The sequence below is a fragment of the Muntiacus reevesi genome, chromosome 3 (assembly GCF_963930625.1).
Source record: "Muntiacus reevesi chromosome 3, mMunRee1.1, whole genome shotgun sequence".
Lineage (NCBI taxonomy): Eukaryota > Metazoa > Chordata > Mammalia > Artiodactyla > Cervidae > Muntiacus > Muntiacus reevesi.
Window position 1 is genome coordinate 36,514,230 of NC_089251.1, and position 20,709 is coordinate 36,534,938.

General features: G+C 42.5%; 1 protein-coding gene across 1 annotated transcript; it reads right to left on the bottom strand.

Annotated features, from left to right (window-relative positions):
• Window positions 1-155: 155 nt before the first annotated feature.
• On the bottom strand, window positions 156-19,400 carry PCYOX1 (prenylcysteine oxidase 1). The gene is made up of 6 exons (XM_065928965.1): window positions 19,222-19,400; window positions 17,893-18,099; window positions 16,696-16,870; window positions 4,332-4,543; window positions 3,860-4,012; window positions 156-3,418 (listed from the first exon to the last, which is right to left on the bottom strand). The coding sequence occupies exons 1-6, from the start codon at window positions 19,340-19,342 to the stop codon at window positions 2,760-2,762; spliced, it is 1,527 nt and encodes a 508-aa protein (XP_065785037.1). The 5' UTR covers window positions 19,343-19,400; the 3' UTR covers window positions 156-2,759.
• Window positions 19,401-20,709: the final 1,309 nt, after the last annotated feature.

A 20,709-nucleotide genomic window follows, 5' to 3' on the forward strand; every position in this document is an offset into this window, starting at 1 on the left:
TAGTACTACACCATCCATGGTTGAATCTATGGATTCCAAACTGAATACAGGAACTGCATATGCAGAGACCTGATTGCTCAAAGGGTCAGCATCCATAACCCCCAAAATGTTTTAAGAGTCAACCATATAGTACAATAGAAGTAAAACACAGAAAGTGATGATGTCATTGTTTTTACTTTGAACATAAGTGGGAAAAAATGTTGAATACAAGAGTAGAAATACAATTCCAGAGGAAAACATTCCAGTGCATTGTGGGGTAGAAGATGGTGATAATGCTGCCCGTAATATACTCACCTAGTTTGTAAATTTTATGGTGCACAAACTCCAATAAGAGATAATATTACAGACATGTATCATAAACCTAACTTTTAAAAAATCTATCAAGCAAATGCTTAAGTTTATTTTTGTGAACTGGTAGAAAGCCTACAAATCATGAGTCACTTTAAAACTAGAGTGGGATATACACAGTATGTGAGGTACTTGTAGATAAGTATGTAAAATGGTATTCCCTATTTATAGGAAATGTTTACAGAAAAAATACAGCTAGAGGGATCAAACTAGAGTTGATGTGAAGGCCATACATTTTTATTTTTCCATTCTCCTCTTTAAACCTTCCCTAACATTGCAACCACATAAAGTTGAATTTTAGAACTGGTAGAATTTCTAAGTGTGGCTCCTACCCGGCAGCATCATGTAGGAACGTAACAGAAATGCAGTCTTTTGTATGCTACTCCACACCTACTTCAACATTTCTAGGGGTGAGGCCAGCCATGTTTTAACAAGCCTTCCAGTAATACTGGAGCAGAACTTGGCCTTCCTTCAGCCTGTGCATACTCTTTACCAGTCTCTTCTGTAAAAATTTCACTTGAGTAGCCTCCTGGAATAATGGGCCCTGACAGGTCTTTCTTCCAATTAAATCTTTTTGAATTCTGTTAGTTGCATTAAAATTAATACGCTTACTATATGGATAACCTTTTTGCTCTTTAACAACTTCAGATCCCTCATTGGAAAACAGAGTTGGGTTTGCAAACAGCAATATTTAAAACTGGTGTTCTAGAAATAATTTGCCATTGCAAAACAAGTCTGCAGACGTTAGAAATTATTCCACTAGAATTTACCCACTTTTAGCATATACACAACAGTGCTATACTCTACATATTATCTTCTTTAAAACCACAAAAAGAAAAAACTATGAATGCCTCTTAACATACTTGTTAAGAATAAAAATAGTAAAAAGCTAACTCTGACAAACTATAAATTTAATTCCTGCCTCTACATCAAATATCTTGGCAGTTTTATCAGCATTATTAATATTCACAATTGTAGAAAATAAATCGCTTTAAGAATCAATGTTCTCCTTTTTGCTAAAAGGAACAACTGCTATAATCTGGAGGAGGACTTTTTTAAAAAGACAATATATGTTAACTTGGTTGCAGTTCAGTTACTTTTAGAATTCCCAAGTTTCTACTTGTTTTGTCCTTCCAGTGACTATAAGGACACTCATGATCTTTGTACAGGTGGAGAACCGGGTCTCAAGTTTGGCTACATCCTGGAACCATTCTGGAAGCAGTCCTACAGGTGATTACAATGCACAGCCAAACCACCGCCTCAAAACAAGATTTCAACAACCAATTTCTCAATCAAAATGCTGCAGTACCTTCAGAAGCATTTAACAGTTTGAACATAAACTGGATCTGATCAAGTGTGGGGTCACTAAATATATTCTAGTGCCAGAGGCTCTAGAATCATCTAAGTTGCCTCTGCTGTGAAACTGTCGATGCTTCTTACTACCAAGACTACTAGAGTTCTCACTGAGACAAATCCTTTGCAACATGGATTTGCTTTGATAATGGATTGGGTTTCTTCTTAGGACTTTTAAGGCACTAAAAAACCCTTTGAAAACATCATAAACCCCCGCATCAGTGACTCTCAACCCCAGTTGTCCATTAGGAACTCTAAATAAAAAGCTACAAAAAGCTGAGGTCCTATCCTCAGTCCATTAAACCAATCTCTGTTGTGGGGCTCTGTCACCATTTTTCAAAGCTCCTCAGGTGAGGGTTTGATAATAGAAGACAAATTTAAGAAATTTCTTAAATCAGTAGCCTATACTTGCTTTTCATTTTACTTGAGATTTTTGTGTGACATCTTTATACTACACTAAGACTTCTGAACTTCACCCCTAATGAAATAGAGACAGAAGCAATCAAAAGAACATTCTGAAAGTCAAGGCTTTAAGCATGGGCATATGTCATTTGCAAAATATAAGTTACTAAAGCCAGGCATAAGATACCAGCTCCCATGGTTATTTTACCTGACTGAAGATCACATCCAACCGTGAAGCGCAAATAAACTAGTCCTGAACTAAAAGGAAGTCTTCCTCAAGGGCTCAGCTTAAAATGCTTTAAAGTTTCGTTCAAAATCCAGGGCCCCATCCCAGACCTATTAAATCAGAACCTCAAGAGGAGCTAGAGAATTCATATGTCTAACAAACTCCAGATGATTCTTATGATCAGACAAGTTTGTGAAATGCTGCTGATGGATATTCAAGAAAGAGTTCGATTTTGGAGATGCAATAGTTTTACCTTCATGCTTAATTAGAACCTTGCGTTTCTCATGACTCACTGGGATTACTTTTGTTAAATGATAATGGCAAAATATCTGATTCAAAATCATCTCTGTTCAGACTATGTTCTTTTTTTTTTTTGCCAGTGATATTCCATTTGGAACCAGGAGGGGGATAAAAGAGAGAGTGTGGTATTTCATAGTTCCGTTTTAAGTCTCTCATATAAGTCCTCTTGGTCAATCATGTGTGTGTTCCCATTCCAGCGGTGATAGGCAAGGAGAGCAGCATTGTAGCCTGCAATGGCACTCATTTCCATGGCACTTGCTGCAAACTCTATGCCGTTGAGGTAATAAAGTCGATCGTGAAGTATGATGGAGGGGCATTTCTCTGGAGGTGTATAATGAGGGTATGCAAGCCATGACTGCTTCACAGCATAATCGTAGGACACAAAGAGCTTTAAAATTTGTTCTTTACTAAGTGGTGATGCAGAAAAGATCTTCCAGACATGTGCTATATCTGCTTTTGGCTGAGGATTACTGTCTTCTTCCACAGGGGACACAAGCCCAATGCTGTTAATGAATAAATCTGGATTATCAGTGGTTAAGACTGTACCAAGATGAAACTCATTTAAGGCTCTAGAGCTAAAGACAGTTGAATTCAACTCCCCTTTAATTAAAGTTGTCACTAAAGGTTCGTAGTGTTGATGGAATTCCTCAATTGGAGGATCGAAGTTGAGAAAATTTATGTTGGACATTTTCCGATTCAATGGAGTGGCCACCAGGACAATATCATAGAAGTCTGAATGGGTCTCAGATCCAGTTTGGTAGACCACTTCATACACCTTTGAGGAATTTCCTAGAGGAAATAAAAAAGCATTATTTTTTTAAGTGTTTCTAACATACTATATTTTATACCTTCTAAAAATAATTCTATACCTTAATAGTTTCTCCATAATTCTAAGGACTTAAACAAGTTTTATCCCTTAAGATAACTGGCCCCTGCATTTGTATTACACTGAGGCCAATTTTCTACTTGGAATGGAAATAAAACCTGTCAACAGGTACAAAATACGAAATGTTTACTTTTGAGGATGAAATTCTTTTTTAAATCCAAAGAGTCATGCCACTGTACTTGAGCACATGTGTATCTATTTCCACATGACACACAACACTTAACCTCCAATTTAAAATTTCATCATCTGGAACCAAGTGAGAGCTGGAGAAACAGGCTTTTCTCCCTGAGCAGTTATTTTCTGCAGGGGAAATCAGGAACAATAAAACAGAAGTTCAAGCTTACCCGTCTGCTTGGTCCTTGTTTTCTCCTCTATGGACATTACTAAGCCTGAGACAAGATTGCTTCTGGAAGCCTGAAGGAGCCTTGAGCAAACAAGTTTATTGCCACCTTTTACTGCCCAAAGGCCAGGATCAGTACAGGACATTGACACTGCCCCTGTCAGCAGTAGGACGAAATGTGTTAATTCTGACTCTGTAAGAAGCCCTCTACCCTCTCTCCCTTCCCACGCAGCTGCATCTGGCTCCAAATCTAGACACTGCCAAATGACCCAGTTGAGGACCATTCAACTAATAAAAACCAGACTGTTCCCATAAAAATGCTCAGGCACAATGTTGCCAAGATTTTCATTGTGTCTGAGGTTTCACAAAGGAAGGTAGTCATCTCCAAATCATAGTCTAAAGTAAGGAGCCACCAAAGCATCAGGTAAACCACGCTGTCAACTAATGTCCGTTAACTATTCCAAGCCCTGACTTACCTACAAAGCCATTGATGTTTGTAGTTTGGCCATAATTTACCCTCATGACAGGAGTAATAATTTCATCAAGGAACTTCTCAGAGAAGCCTGCTTTCTGCAAGGTTTCAAGAAGTGACCGGTTAAATAATCCAAGATAGTCGTCCCCTCCTAGGGAATGCAGTAACTTTTCTACGCTACTGAAGGCATAGTCGTGAGACTGGTAGCGGTAGATCCTTTTGAATAGAAGAGAAATGGCCATTAAACACCAGATAGTGGGGAGGGTACAAACAAAGAAGGAAAACAGCATCCTAAGACTCCAAGTGGTTTTCCTGTTTCCTTTGGACGAGTCCCTACCAATCCTGTGAGATGCGTCTTCCCCATGTATCCCAGAGGCTCCTGGCCTCCCTTTCCCTCTGTCTCCTCTGGAGGAAGTTCACTGTCCTTTGAATTCACTCTTCTGCATGAATATGGTCACTGGGATCACCTTTCAGGAAGTGGGTATGTCTTGTTCTCATTCATCTTCCAGCACACTTAGACGCAACTAAAATTAAACTTTACCTTTTCACTAAGCTTGATCCTCTCCTCCTAATCCGAATTTCAACCAAAACAATGGGTTACTCCTAATATCCTACACATCATCCTCAGTTCATTTATTTTTAAATTTAAACATTTCATTTCTGGGGGAGGAGCCAAGATGACGGAGGAATAGGACTGGGAGACCACTTTCTCCCCTACAAATTCATCAAAAGAACATCTGAACGCTGAGCAAACTTCACAAAACTTCTGACCACTAGCAGAAGACATCAGGCACCCAGAAAAGCAGCCCATCGTCTTCGAAAGGAGGTAGGACAAAATATAAAAGATAAAAAGAGACAAAAGAGCTAGGGACCTAACTGGGAGGAAAAATAAATAAAACTCACAGATTACATGCCTAAAAGCAACTCCCAGCAGAAAAGTTCCCCAGACGCCCGCATCTGCCACCAGCAAGTGGGGGCAGAATGGAGAGGAGCAGGCGGCATTGCTTAGGGTAAGGACCAGCATTGCTTAGGGTAAGGACCCGGCCCGAATGCCCTGAGGGCAATCGGAGGGAGCTAACGTGAGAGCAACTTAAACTGTAGGATAGCAAGAGACAGAGAGAGAGAATTAACTGGCCAGAACACACTGCCGGCCGTTTTCAGAACAAGGGGACTGAACAATTCCAGAGAAGAGCTAGCCAGCTGCGGACCGGCCCATCCCCGGAGGCAGGAGGCAGGGGCGAGGGGAAAGGGGCAAACTCAGCCCCAGAGACGGCACCTCTACCAAACTGCAAACAGGCCTCCAGTTTCTAACCAAAGACTTCCTGAGATTCTGGATGGTCGACATCCGCTGGGAGGGTCGCGGCTAGAGGCCAGCTCCGGAGAATAGACACAAGGCACACGCATCTGACTGGCGGAAACTGAGGCTGGGACCGCGGAGGGGAGAAGGCGCACCGCACCCGGGAGAGTGCACCTGTCAAGCTCCTGGCTGCCGGAGCTGCTGGGCCGGGGAAGGCACAAAATGCAGGCGCAACCAAATCTGCACTTTTGTGGAGTACCTGCAAACTGGAACCGCACGCAACACAGGGCCCGCTCCATATAGAGTAGCCGGGAGCCTGAGCAGTGTAGACGGGGAGAGCACACACCCATGAGCGGGGGCAAACCCAGTGTGGCCGGAACACTGCGAGTGCTCCCCACACACAGCGATATCTGTCTGCAGCGCCCCTCCCTGCAGCAGGACTGAACTAGCGAAACTAAACAAGAGACCACCTCCGCCTGCCTGTGTCAGGGCGGAAATTAGGCACTGAAGAGACTGGCAAACAAGCCAAATAAACAAAGGGAACCGCTTCAGAAGGGGCCGGTGCAACAGATTAAAATCCCTGTAGGTAACAACGACTACACCGGAAGGGACCTATAGATATCGAGAAGTGTAAGCTGGAAGGAGGAGCTACCTGAACTGAACCGAACCCACACTGACCGCAACAGCTCCAGAGAAATTCCTAGATATATTTTTACTCTTTTTTTTAAATTAAAAAAAATATTTTTTTCTTTTTTCTCTTTTATTTTCTTTTAAAATTCCCTATTACTCCTCCATTACTCCTTAACTTTCATTTTCATATATTTTTACTATTTTTTTTAATTAGGAAAAAAATTTTTTTCCTGTTTGATTTTTTTCTCTTATTTTCTTCTAAAGTCCTCTATTGCTCCTTAATTTTCATTTTCATTTCACTATAACCTTGCAAAAAAAAAGCCATATTTTTAAACCAAACTTCATATATATTTCCAAAATTTTTTGGGTTTTTGTTTTTAATATTGTATTTTTAAGAGTCTAACCTCTACTCTAGATTTTTAATCTTTGTTTTTCAGTATTTGATATCAATTTTGGACATTTAAGAATCCAATATTCAATACCCATTTTTACTCAGGAGTGTGTTGATTACTCTCTCCCACTTTTGACTTTCTGTTTTCTACCTCAGAACACCTCTATTTCCTCCCTTCCCCTTCTCTTCCCAATCCAATTCTGTGAATCTCTGTGGGTGTCTGGGCTACGGCGAACACTTTGGGAACAGAGAACTGCATAGATCTGTCTCTCTTCTCTTGAGTCCCTCTTTTTCTCCTGCTGCTCATCTCTATCTCCCTCCTCCCTCTCCTCTTCTTCATGTAACTCTGTGAACCTCTCTGGGTGTCCCTCATGGTGGAGAATCTTTTCACCATTAACCTAGAAGTTCTATTATCAGTGCTATATAGTTGGAGAAGTCTTGAGACTACTGAAAGAATAAAACTGAAATCCAGAGGCAGGAGACTTAAGGCCAAAACCTGAGAACACCAGAAAACTCCTGACTACAGGGAACATTAAGTAATAAGAGACCATCCAAAAGCCTCCATACCTACACTGAAACCAACCACCACCCAAGAGCCAATAAGTTCCAGAGCAAGACATACCACGAAAATTCTCCAGCAACGCAGGAACATAGCCCTGAGTGTCAACATACAGGCTGCCCAAAGTCACACCTAACACATAGACCCATCTCAAAACTCATTACTGGACACTCCACTGCACTCCAGAGAGAAGAAATCCAGTTCCACACACCAGAACACCGATGCAAGCTTCCCTAACCAGGAAACCTTGACAAGCCAATCGTCCAACCCCACCCACTGGGTGAAACCTCCACATTAAAAAGGAACCACAGAATACCAGAATACAGAAAGCCCACTCCAGACACAGCAATCTAAACAGGATGAAAAGGCAGAGAAATACCCAACATGAAAGGTAAAGGAACATGAAAACTGCCCACCAAGTCAAACAAAAGAGGAGGAGATAGGGAATCCACCTGAAAAAGAATTTAGAATAATAATAAAAATGATCCAAAATCTTGAAAACAAAATGGAGTTACAGATAAATAACCTGGAGACAAAGATTAAGACACAAGAAATGTTTAATAAGGACCTAGAAGAAATAAAAAAGAGTCAATTAAAAATGAATAATGCAATAAATGAGATCAAAAACACTCTGGAGGGACCAACAGTAGAATAACGGAAACAGAAGATAGGATAAGTGAGGTAGAAGATAAAATGGTGGAAGTAAATGAAGCAGAGAGGAAAAAAGAAAAAAGAATCAAAAGAAATGAGGACAACCTCAGGGACCTCTGGGACAATATGAAATGCCCCAAGATTCGAATCATAGGAGTCCCAGAAGAAGAAGACAAAAAGAAAGGCCATGAGAAAATACTCGAGAAGATAATAGCTGAAAACTTCCCTAAAATGGGTAAGGAAACAGCCACCCAAGTCCAAGAAACCCAGAGAGTGCCAAACAGGATAAACCCAAGGCGAAACACCCGAAGACACATATTAATCAAATTAACAAAGATCAAACACAAAGAACATTTCATTTCTCCTTTCTGCTTCACCCACTTAAGAAGGGAAGCTTATCAATCTTCCTAACATCTCTCCTGTTATTGCTCATCTCCCTGATCTTAAATGAAGCTTTATATTCAAACTACTAACATGAATAACTGATTTATCTGCCTCTAGTTTCTCTTTTTTATATAATTTTTTTATATTTGTTATACGTTAGAAGGTTAATCTGTTGGATATGCTTGGGTAAACTATTTTTTTTTACTTGTTTGACATTTTAGTTTTTGGTCCCACTGCACAGCAGGTATTAGTTCCCCAACCAGGGATCAAACCCATGCACCCCTGCATTGGGGATGCAGTGTCTTAACCACTGGAATGCCAGGGAAATTCATCTAGTTTCTCTTCTTTGAAATATTTATGAATCTCCCAGAAGCACTAAAATACACTTCTTGTCAACCACCCATGTATTCAAAAACATCTTACCTATTACTACTACTTACTAAAGTTCTGACATTTTAAAAAAATCACAAATTTTTAAGAGCCAAACTCATCAACTCCTTTGAGCCAATTGCAAATAAAGAAACAAAGGAGAGGTTAAAGAACTTGTCTAAAAGTGACATAGCAAGTAGAAGGCTAAGAATCACTATTCCCCCTCTGCCCTCTACCACACACACACACACACACACACGCTCATACCTCACACTTGAACACAGCTGACCCATTCAGTACTCTCTAAACATGCTCTGGGTATTGCTCCTAAACATTTTCACTAGCTCTTCCCTCCACCTGGAATACACTTCCCATCCGTAATCATAGAACAGTTAACTACACATCCTTCAGAGCTTAAATCCCACCCACTTTACAAAGTCTTTATTTTAAATTTATTTTTGGCTGCACTGGGTCTTCATTGCTATGAATGGGCTTTCTCTGGCTGGGGTGAGCAGGAGCTACTCTTCAGTGTGGTGTGCAGGATTCTCCTGTCATGGAGCATGGACTCTAGAGTGCATGGGCTTTAGCAGTTGCAGCGCACAAGCTTCGTTGCTCTGCTGCATGTGGGATCTTCCTGGACCAGGGATCGAACTTGTGTTCCCTGCGCTGGCAGGCAGATTCTTAACCACTGGACCACCAGAGTCCTCCCTTTGCAAAGTCCTCCCCAGATTCCCAGTCCACAGCGATACCATCATTTCCAAAAGTACCGTAAAACTTAGCACTCATGTTTAGCACTTAAATACTACTTTGTACTATTTATAGTAGTATATTAAATACTACTTTGTACTAAAATTAACTATAACTAATTCTTAGGAAATATCACCTGACATTTCTCTATACTTTATGAACTTGAAAGAATGTCCACATAAATCAGTTCACGCAATAATTCAATATATATTATTTTAGGCTGCAAGTGAGGATACATAAATGAGGAAGTCATGGTTCCTTTCTCTCAAGGAACTTACAGTTAGGGACAGCTACTCCAGTACACACATAGCTAAGTCTATGAAGTAAAGGAAGAAATAAATGCCAAGGAACGATCTCTATTAGTGGCCACTGGAGAAGAGTTTTTACATCAACTTTCTTCTCTCAAAATTAACTGTAAACTTTTTTAAAGAGCAGAGATAATGTCATACACATTTCAACATTACCTACTCACTAACAGAGTAGTAATGGGCTTCCCTGGTGGCTCAGAGGTAAAGAATCTGCTTGCCAATGCAGGAGAGTTGGGTTCTATCCCTGGGTCAGGTAGATCCCCTGGAGAAGGAAATGGCAACCCACTCCAGTATTCCTGCCTGGGAAATCCCATGACAGAGGAGCCTGGCAGGCTACAGTCCATGGGGTCGCAAAGTGTCAACACTAGCAACAACAGTGTAGTATATAAAATACTGAATAAGTTTTTGTGGGAAAATTCTCAGTGCCAAAACTGAGAAATTAAAATAATTCCTTGCAACCATATCATTTGGCCTGTAGTGCCTAGAAAGTTGGAAAAAGTAGGATGAAAACACTGAGTCCTTCAGAAAAGTAATAAACTAAATACCTCATAAAACAAAGTGTGATCTTTTGCTAATGGTCAGCATGACAAAACAGTAGCCAATTAAGTAAGTTATATATGATGTTATGGATTCCCAGGTGGCGCTAGTGGTAAAGAACCCGCCTGCCAATGCAGGAAACACAAGAGACAATGGTTCAACCCCTGGGTTGGAAAGATCCCCTGGACTAAGAAATGGCAACCCGCTTCAGTATTCTTGCCTGGAAAGTTCCATGGACAGAGGAGCCTGGGGGGCTACAGTCCATAGGGCCACAAAAAGTCATACACAACTGAGTGACTAAGTGCACACACACACACATATGATGTTATAAAAAATTACTCCTTGCCTCCTCCTGCCTGAGCCCCAACCACACTCAAGTAAGCCTCCTAAGTAAAGGCCTCACGGAGACACTATATACCAAATAAACAATGAGCACTGTAAGTGCATTACAGTACTTATTTAGTAAAAAGCAAGGTGAGTAACTAGTAGTTTATAAAAGCAATCTGATTAGCAGAAACTATTTTTTTCTCTTTAAAAATCTGTATAACCCTTAACCATTTATTCACTCATTCATTCATTTATTCATGCAACAAATATTTATGGAGCATCAGTTTGAGCCAGACACTGTTCTAGATGCTGAGATACAGAGGTCAATACAACACAGGAAAAAAAAATATCGCTGCCATAACAGAGCTTTTGTTTTAGATGGGACAACAGGCAACAAAATAAACATAAGCAACTTACATAACAGTTCGTGCTAAATTGCTTCAGTTGTATCTGACTCTTTGGGATCCTATGGACTGTAATCTTTCACGCTCTTCTGTTGGTGGGATTCTCCAGGCAAGAGTAATGGAGTGGGTTGCTCTGCCCTACTCCAGGGGATCTTCCTGGCCCAGGGGTCGAACCTGTGTCTCTTACATGACCTGCACTATCAGACAGGTTCTTTTATCAAGGAGAAAAGTAAACCAAAAGATTGGAAACACCTGGAGCTGGCAGAGTTGCAACTCTACACCTGAAGCAGAGAGATCCTGCAGAGCAGGAGGAGGCACAGACAGAAAAAAGTAGTGGAGGTGGGATGAAGGACTTTTAAACTGGAGTAAGGACCTTAGAAAAATCTGCCCCTACATAAAAGCAATGAGAACACTGGCAAGCACTGTCAACATCAACTTTTTTGGAACTCTGGAAATAAACCAAAGACTTGCTAAAATCCCAGGAATATTAGATGGCTGACTGTAAGAACAAATGAGCCCTGTGGTATTTGAACTCTCCCTAATCTCATTCCCATCTTGCTAGCAACAAGGTAGCCTTCAAAATCAGCAGCCTTCCAACCACAATACCTGTGAAACCAGCAAGCTGGCAGCCACAGAGGTGATAAGACAGGTTTAGAGCATCCCCAAATTCCCATTGTCAGAGAAGTGCCACTATTTGCCTTATCTGGCAGTCCACTCAAAGCTCTATCAGGATTTGTTCTTTTTTTTTAATTAAAAATTTTAAAGGATATACTCCATTTACAAAATTAGGAAAAGAGTACATCAAGGCTGTAACTGTCACCCTGTTTATTTAACTTATATACACAGTACATCATGTGAAACGCTGGGCTAGATGAAGTTAAAGCTGGAATCAAGAGTGCCAGGAGAAATATCAGTAACCTGAGTCAGATATGCAGATGACACCACCTTAATGGCAGAAAGTGAAGAGGAACTAAAGAGCCTCTAGAGGAAGGTGAAAGAGTGAAAAAGCTGGCCTAAAACTCAACATCCAAAAAACTAAGATCATGGCATCCGGTCCCATCACTTCATGGCAAATCGATGGGGAAACAATGGAAACAGTGACAGACTATTATTTGGGCTCCAAAATCACTGCAGATGGTGACTGCAGCCATGAAAACTACAACACACTCACTCCTTGGAAGAAAAGCTATGACAAACTTAGCATATTAAAAAGCAGAGACACCACTTCGCTGACAAAGGTCCACATCGTCAAAGCTATGGTTTTTCTGGTAGTCATGTACTTATGTGAGGGTTGGGCCATAGAGAAGGCTGAGTGCCAAAGAACTGATGCTTTTGAACTGTGGTGCTGGAGAAGACTCCTGAGAGTCCCTTGGACTGCAAGGAGATCAAACCAGTCAATTCTAAAGGAAATCAACCTGGAGTATTCACTGGAAGGATTGATGCTGAGGCTGAAGCTCAAATACTTTGGCCACCTGATGCGAAGAGCTGACTCAGTGGAAAAGACCATGATGCTAGAAAGATTGAAGGCAGGAGGAGAAGCGGACGACAGAGGATGAGATGGCTGGGTGGCATCATTGACTCAATGGACATGAGTTTGAGCAAACTCCAAGAGATAGTGAAGGACAGGGAAGCCTAGAGTGCTGCAGTCCATGGGTTGCAAAGAGCTGCACATGACTGAGCAACTGGACAACTCCACGTACAATTACAAAATACTGGCTACATTCCCACGTTGCACAATACATCCTGGAGCCTACCTCACACCCAATACCTTATACTTTCTATGCCCCCACCCCACCACTGTCGTTCCCCCCTCACCACTGGTAACCACTAGTTTGTTTTCTATATCTGTATTTGTTCTCTGTATCTGTGAGTCTGCTTCTTTTTTGTTACAGTCACTAGTTTGCTGTATTTTTTAGACTGTTTATGTGTGTGTGCTCAGTCCTGTCCAACTCTCTGTGACCCTATGGACTATAACCTGTCAGGCTCTCCTGTCCATGCAGTTATTCCAGCAAGAACACTGGAATGGGTTGCCATTTCCTTCTCCAGGGAATCTTTCTAAACCAGGGGTCGAACCTGTGTCTCCTCCATTGGCAAGAGGATTCTTTACCACTGGGAAACCTTTTCTTTTTAGATTAGGGCTTGTCTTTTTTTACGTCACTCTATACAAGCAGCCCATCCTGAGCACATCTGTCAAAAACTTTTGTTGCCTGAGGCTGTGACACCAAATGGGGCTAGCAAGAGGCTTATCAGAAGATTTTAAAAAGAAATACTGGGAAATGAAAAACCCCAATTCGTTTCTAGGGACTGAGAAGGCCATGCCCATGTACAAGACAGTCACATGCCCAGGAAAGACCTGAGAAGTCCCTCATCTGTCACCTTCAGCTGACCTTGAGGCTCTGAGCAAGCCAGAAGGAAAGGCTAGAGCTACAAAACCTGCCAGAGCACTGCAAGCAATCCTCACACACACACACACACTTGAATAGCCAAACATGACAAAGAATACCGACTTCACAGAATTAGTTCCAGAGTCACTAACAAACAAACAGCAACAGTAACAAACCCCGGGGTGAGCGGACTTCTGATGTCCAGAGTTACTAGTCAATATTATTTTAAATGTCCAGTTTACAACAAAAATCAACAGAAATCCTCCCTAAGAAAACCCAGACATTGGACCTGTCAGACAAAGACTTTAAATCAGCTACTATAAATATGCTCAAAGAGTAAAGGAAGCCATATCTAAAGAACTAAAGCATGTATGAAAACAACATAGATTAGGGACTTCCCTGGTAGTCCAGTGGTTAATACTCCGTGTTCCCAAAGTAGGGGACAGAGATTCGAACCCTGGTTGGGTCCTGCATGCCACACATCTTGGCCACAAAGAAAGAAATGTAGATTAGAACAAACATAGACTGCTAATAAAGAGAAAGAAATAACAGAAAAAAACAAACTGTGGAGTTGAAAACAGTAGATAAAATTAAAAATCCCCTAGTGAAATGTAAGGGAATTCACTGTTCCTGACTCCTCTTTGGCAACCTCTGTGGCTCCTAATCCTGGTTTTTGTGACAGAGGTGATACTACAAGTATTTAACAACTGGATTGAGGTCAAGAGGAAAAGGGGCAACAGAGGATGAGATGGTTCAGTGGCATCACTGACTCAACAGACAGGAGTCTGAGCAAACTCTGGGTAACAGCGAAGGACAGGGAAGCCTGGCATGCAGCAGTTCATGGGATTGCAAGTAGTCGGAAATGACTTCGTGACTGAACAACAACAGCATTAAACAGAAAGTAGACTGATTATAGCCCTGGAACTGAGTCAAGACTCCCTGCTGAGGGCAAGGAAAGTGATTCCTGGGGAAGAGAAACCATGCAGACAGAAGCTATTTCATAAGATCAGCAGTATTTCACTATTTAGCAACTGGAACATGATGGCTCAATACTTGCCCTTTATCCAACAGGCTATGATGGATATGATAAAATTATTAAAATAAGATCTGCATGTTCTTATTGAAAGGAACAGTAATGTGTGGCCCTTTAAACAACGTAACGGTCAGCACTCTACAATCCAGTATCAAAGATACATGGCAGGGTCGGGGGGGGGGGGGCATAATTCCATGTTTGGGAATTGTTTTCTAAAATCAAAAATAGTATAATATACAGAGAACTATATGCAATGTATGTGTATATGCTTAGTCACTCAGTTGTGTCTGACTCTTTGTGACCCCATGGACTGTCGCCTGCCAGGCTCCTCTGTCCATGGGATTCTCCAGGCAAGAATACTAGAGTGGGTTGTCATTCCCTTCTCCAGGGGATCTTCCCAACCCAGGAAGATAGATTCTCTACTATCTAAGCCACCAGGAAAGCCCACTATATATGTAAACCCTTGTGATAAATCACAGAGAAAAAGAATATTAGAAAATAATGTATATATGTATTAATAAACCACTATGCTCTGCAGCAGAAATTAACACAACATTGTTAATCACTATACGTCAATAAAATAATTTTTTTGTAATCCAGAGGATAACTGGTTTACAATGTTGTGCTGGTTTCTGCTGTACAACAGTGTGAATCAGCTGTAAGTATATACACATATATCCCCTCCCTTTTGAACCTCCCTCCCACCCCCTTATTCCGCCCCTCACATTTAAAAAAAATAGTATAATCTATGTATCCCCTCCTTGGGCCTTTTTCACAGTTCTGTAATACACTAAATTCACTTCAAAAGTGATTTCTTAATTTCTCAAAGGGCAATTCTCTACATGTCAAGAAAACTGATTCACAAAGGTGAGGCTGTATTGCATGCCATGTGAACTTGATTTTCCTGTTGAGGAGGCAGCAACATGCCACCTTTCTTTAAAAAGTGACTGGCTCCACACAAATTCTATACATTTTCCTAGTGAACTGTTTGTCTCTCTACTAGATTATATATTCTTTAAGGGCAGGGGTATGTTCTAGGTTCTACATCTTCAAGACCCAGAATACTGCCTGGCACATACTAAGCACTCAATATTTCATGAATGAATAAACGAATGAATGACTACTTTAGAACAACCTGCACTATAGCTGACCTTTCCAGTAGCTGGAAAGATGTTCAAGGAATTAACCTCAGAAAGATGCTTAAAAAGAAAGAAATCTCCAACTACTATAAGTTACAGAAACTAAAATATATTTATCCTATTCAACTCTTACAAACTGAATTTCTCCAAGATCTAAAACTGTAAACCAGCATAAAAATTAGCACATGTCAACAACCTTAAAAACAGGTTCTATCATACATGTACATATACAGTTGAGTTCCCTCACTGTCTACCTGAAACTATCGCAACATTGTTAAACGACTATACCCCAATACAAAATAAAAAGATTTTTTAACAAATAAGTTATAGTTTTCAAAGTCAGAATGGTTTTTGTTTTAATAGTCTCTTGACTGAGCCATATAGCATGTGGCATCCTAGTTCCCCAACCAGGGGTCAAATGTGCGCCCCCTGCATTGGAAGTGTAGAGTCTTAACCACTAGTCCACCAGGGAAGGCTCTAGACTGGTTATTTTATGTTATTTTTCTTAATTACCAAAGCAATGCATATTCATACGTAGAGATCTTTTTGAAAATACAGAAAAACAAAGAGAAGGAAAAGAGGCACCTATATTCTCACTATGCAGGACAGTGTAAGAATATAATACCTTAATTTAAATTCTTGGGGCACAGAACTGATATGCTATTTCAGGCTGCTGGCTCACTGAAACATCATGTCACAGTTAAATAAAGCTCATTTAAGTTTTCTACAAGCTCTTGTACCTATCACCTCATCCATCTACACACAACACTAAAACAGTTCAGAGATTACGAGGGAGGACTCTGGAGCCAGACGGCCTGGGTAAGAACTCCAGCTCCACCAGTTACTAGGCAGGTGGACTTGCATACCTAAAACCTCTCTATGCCTCCACCTTCCAGTAACCTACAAAGCTAGTAACAGCACCTACCTCAGAGAGCTGTCGTAAGACTTCAAGGAGTTAGTATGTGTAGAGCATGTAAAAGTGTCTGACAACATTAAACAAGCATTTGCAAAATATGTTTTCAGAAGCAAAAATAAATGACCCCTTCACATTCCAAGTGGATAAAAGCCCTGCATATAATATACAAAACATTTTTCCTAACGACCTTACAAATAGGCTTTGTGGTTAGGTAGAGAACTGTTCCAAAAACTGTAATTCCTACAGGTTATTTAATAAAAGGTCTTAGGTTAAATGGAAGAGAAAAGATTACCTCATAAACTTGTCTAATATATCCTCTACCCACATGTGCATTCGGAGGGACTGAAATCCATAGTGCCAAATTAGTTTAATCATGTTAATTATAAACCAGCTGCTCTCCTCATACACCAGGGTCTCTCCATTATACACCCCCACTAGGCCACTAGGGCTCTGAACAGCAGAGAGACCTGCAAAAACAAGAAAGGGGAACTAAGTCAATGGTTTCTGTACTGATCAAACGAGAGCAGGTAATCTGAAGCTATGGGGGACACTCTGAAATGAGTGAATCTGGGCTTCCCCCAGTTCTCAGAAGACGTGTTAACAGAGCTCTATCTTTAGAACAGTGTGTGATACTCTAGACATCACACTGTCCAAAAGCAGATTCCCTTAAAGATGGGTTGGATGATCATGCAGCTATATCAAAATTAGAAACTGGCTATATTTAGTCTCCAAAGACTAAAAAAGACAAAAGAAAAAGCCAAAGGACAGCTGAATTCATCTTAAAATCAGAAATGTCAGACATGACTTTTGCAGCATAAATTGCTCCTGGCACACACTTGCCCTTGTGGAGTGAAGAGGCCCTAGAAGCATCCACAGGAAATGTGGAAAGCAGCTAAGGAAAATAGGATTTCCATTCCTGTGCAAATCCTATTCTGCGTAACTCAATACTTCTCATAAGTGGAAGGAGGCCAAAATTACACAATATTTCCTGAGGAGGGAGCCTGCAGAGGCCCCCCAGGCTTCCCCCACAACCTGTCCAATGCCTCTGCTGGTATCGAAGCAGTTAGATGTCCCAGGTTCCAGGAACATGTTTGCCCCTACAGCTGTGAGTGTCCTTAAGTCAGACACCTCAACTCTCTGGGCCTCATTTCCCCAGCTGTAAAATGAGCATGCTAGGTTTTGCTAACTCAAACTATTCTTTGATTCTTTAACACAAACCCAGAATATTTAAGAATCAACAACAGCAACCATCCCCAACCCACACCCTATGGCTGTAATTCCAGATAACTGAAGATACAGATACTGTAGTGTCCCATTACAGCAGAGCAGCTCCCAAGGCATGCCAACTGCTAGCAGGAAAGTGAGGAAAGCAGTTTTACCAGCTTCACTGTAAAAGACAATTAATAAGGCAGAAAAGTTTCAGTTCCCTATCTGATAACAATATCCATGCACTTTGAAGTCTGCTTTGCTCTCAGACCAAATTACATACCCAGATCCTTGACAAAACGTTTCATGTGCAGATTTAAAGGATGGATGACAGAACCTCCTGACTCAAATTCTTGCCCCTGCACATTCAAGGTGGCCAGACGGCCTCCCACCTTTCCTTTTTCAAACACGTGAATCTTCACATCTTTCCCAAATTTCTGCCGCAGATAATAGGCTGCTGAAGTGCCACCAATTCCAGCTCCAATAACGGCTATGGTGGGGGGGGGGAAAAAAAGGAACAGGGTTTTTTCTCTTACCAGCTTCACATGTTTAGTTTTTGAAAGGCTGTAAATCAACAACCAACATTACCTAAAGCAGTTATCGACAATTTAGGGAAGCCTGGGGAGGGGGAGGCATGGGACAGTTGCAGGGAAGACAGAAAGAACTCTAAATCTGGACAGACATTGCCCCCAGACAACAGTAGTAGAAGATTGTTACTTTTTATTTTTCCCCAGCCAGATGCCCCAAGCCTCTCAGTTCGTTGCGGAGGCCCCAAGTGGCCCGAACACGCTCCTTTGTGCCCAATGCAAAGGAAGAGGAGGTTGGCCCTTTCCAGCACGCATTTTAAATAAAGTGGCCGCCATTTTTGCCTAGATTTGTTCTGTCTCGTTAATGTAAATAGCTTAATGATCCCAAAGAAAACGGGTTAAAAAGAAATAAACATAAACAACAAAAAAAAAGCAAAACAAAATAAACAGGGAGGAAACCACCAAAACGAATCAAACTAAAAGAGTGACTGTTTCCGCTGGGTAGCCGTCCTAGGTGAAGTACTTGTGCAAGCCAGGGGCCTCTGCAAGCCGGCCGACTTCAACAAAGCAGACGGGGGAGGGGTACCCCCCAGGCCATCGCGGGAAGCACACGCGGTCAGCGCTGTCAGCCTGTTCGCGCGGCTCGGCGTGCTGCGCCGGCGGGCGCCTCTCATCTGCAGAGCGGAACTGGCCAGTCGCTCCCTGAGAGGCCAGAGGACCGGCCTCCGAACAAGTGCAGCAAGCGAAGGCCGCGGGAGGGGCCTCTGCTTCCTTGGAGCCCCAGGCCCCTGAGACAGGGGCTGCAGGGACGCCGGGCGCCCGCCCGCGGACTGGTCCGGGTCACCCCCACCTCCACTGCCCATTCCTCAAGTGGGCATGTCTCCACGCCCGAGAAAGGGCGTTCCCTGGGGGCACTGCAAGCGGTTCGGAGGCGCGAACCGGGAAGAGCGCCACATTCGCAGCGGGCTGGTTCCGCGCGACCCAGCGGGCGTCGCGGGCGCCCGGCCTGCAGCAGCTGGCTGCGACCGCCCGGCGCGGGGCGCGCTCTCGCCACGCCCGCAGCGCGCCGCCTCGTCCTCGCCTACCGATCTTCTCCGGCGGGGCCCGCGGCTCGGCGCTCCCAGGGTACCACCAGCTGCATAGCAGCAACAGCCCCAGCCCCAGCCGCAGAGTCGAGCACCCGAGGCCAGGCGCTACCGGTTCCATGGCTCTCCAAGCGCTGCGGTCGGACTGGAGCGCCGGGCTGCCACCCGCATTTGAGTCTGCGCTCTCTGTCCGCCCGGCCCCCTGGCTGGCCTCACCCCTCCAAGCCCCGCCCAGGCCCGCTCCCACCCTACCCCCACTCCTCAGCGCAGGCCCCTGACACCCCAGGGCCACACTTCCCTCCTGGAGTTCCCAACCGGGTGGTCTGGGTACCCCAAGCCAGTCCTGCCCCACCCCCCCGAAACTCACCCTGCTTCAGGGAGATACCAAAGGCCCCAGAGGAGGCTCACCCCAGCTTTTAATTTCTTCAGCTGTGCCCTCTTCTGTCCCTACAATCGCTCTCGCTCAAACAATGGTCACAGCTAATCGCTGCCAGAGACAAACCAGGGGTGCAAGAAATACTTTACTGAGTGATTGCTAGGTTCGGAACTGCCGGGTACGGGATGAATGCGTAACTGGTACTGCCAGAGAGAGTGACAGTCTCTCAGTCGTGTCCGACTCTTTGCGACCGCATGGGCTGTAGCCTGCCAGGCTCCTCTGTCCATGGGATTCTGCAGGCAAGAATACTGGAGTGGGTTGCCATTCCCTTCTCCAGGGGATCTTAAAAGGAAAAACGGGGGAGCCAGGGATAGGATAGTTCAAAGTGAAAGAAGTGGAAACATCGTGACAGACATGAGTAAAAATAATGTATTGACCTCATATAATAGAACATTATGCAAGCATTAAAAATACTGTAGGATTTATATCGTCCTAGTATTGTTAGGTGAGAAAAGCTGCTGAGTGATGGGTATTATATGATTCCATTTCTGTAATTAAAATACCCCTCCCAGCCAAAAAAAAGGAAAAGAAAAAAAACTAGTACATGACCATGAAGAATAGTATGGATGGAAGGAAAACAAATTGGATAAAAAGAAAGGTTAAATGTGGAGAAAGGAAGTAGAAAATCCACTACCAAAAAAAAGGATTCATTTGTTGGACATTTATTGAGTTCCTTCCAAGTGGCAGGCAGCGTTCCAGATACTTGAGAAAAACCAGTGAACAAAATAGTGTTTTTAAAAAATATTAATTATAATGACACAGACATTCTAGTGGAAGGAGGCCAATGACAACTAGAATAAACATGCAAATAATGTAGTGTGGAGAAAGAGAAATGGGGAATGGCTTGTAATTTTAAAAACAGTGGTCAGATCAGGCTTCATTGAGCAGAATGGCATTTGAGCAAAAGTAAATGACTACCCACTCCAGTATTCTTGCCTGGAGAATTCTATGGACAGAGGAGCCTGGTGGGCTACAGTCCATGAGGTCACAAAATGTCAGAAACAACTGAGTGACTAATACTTGCAGTAAGTGAGAGAGTGAGCTAGGGAAAG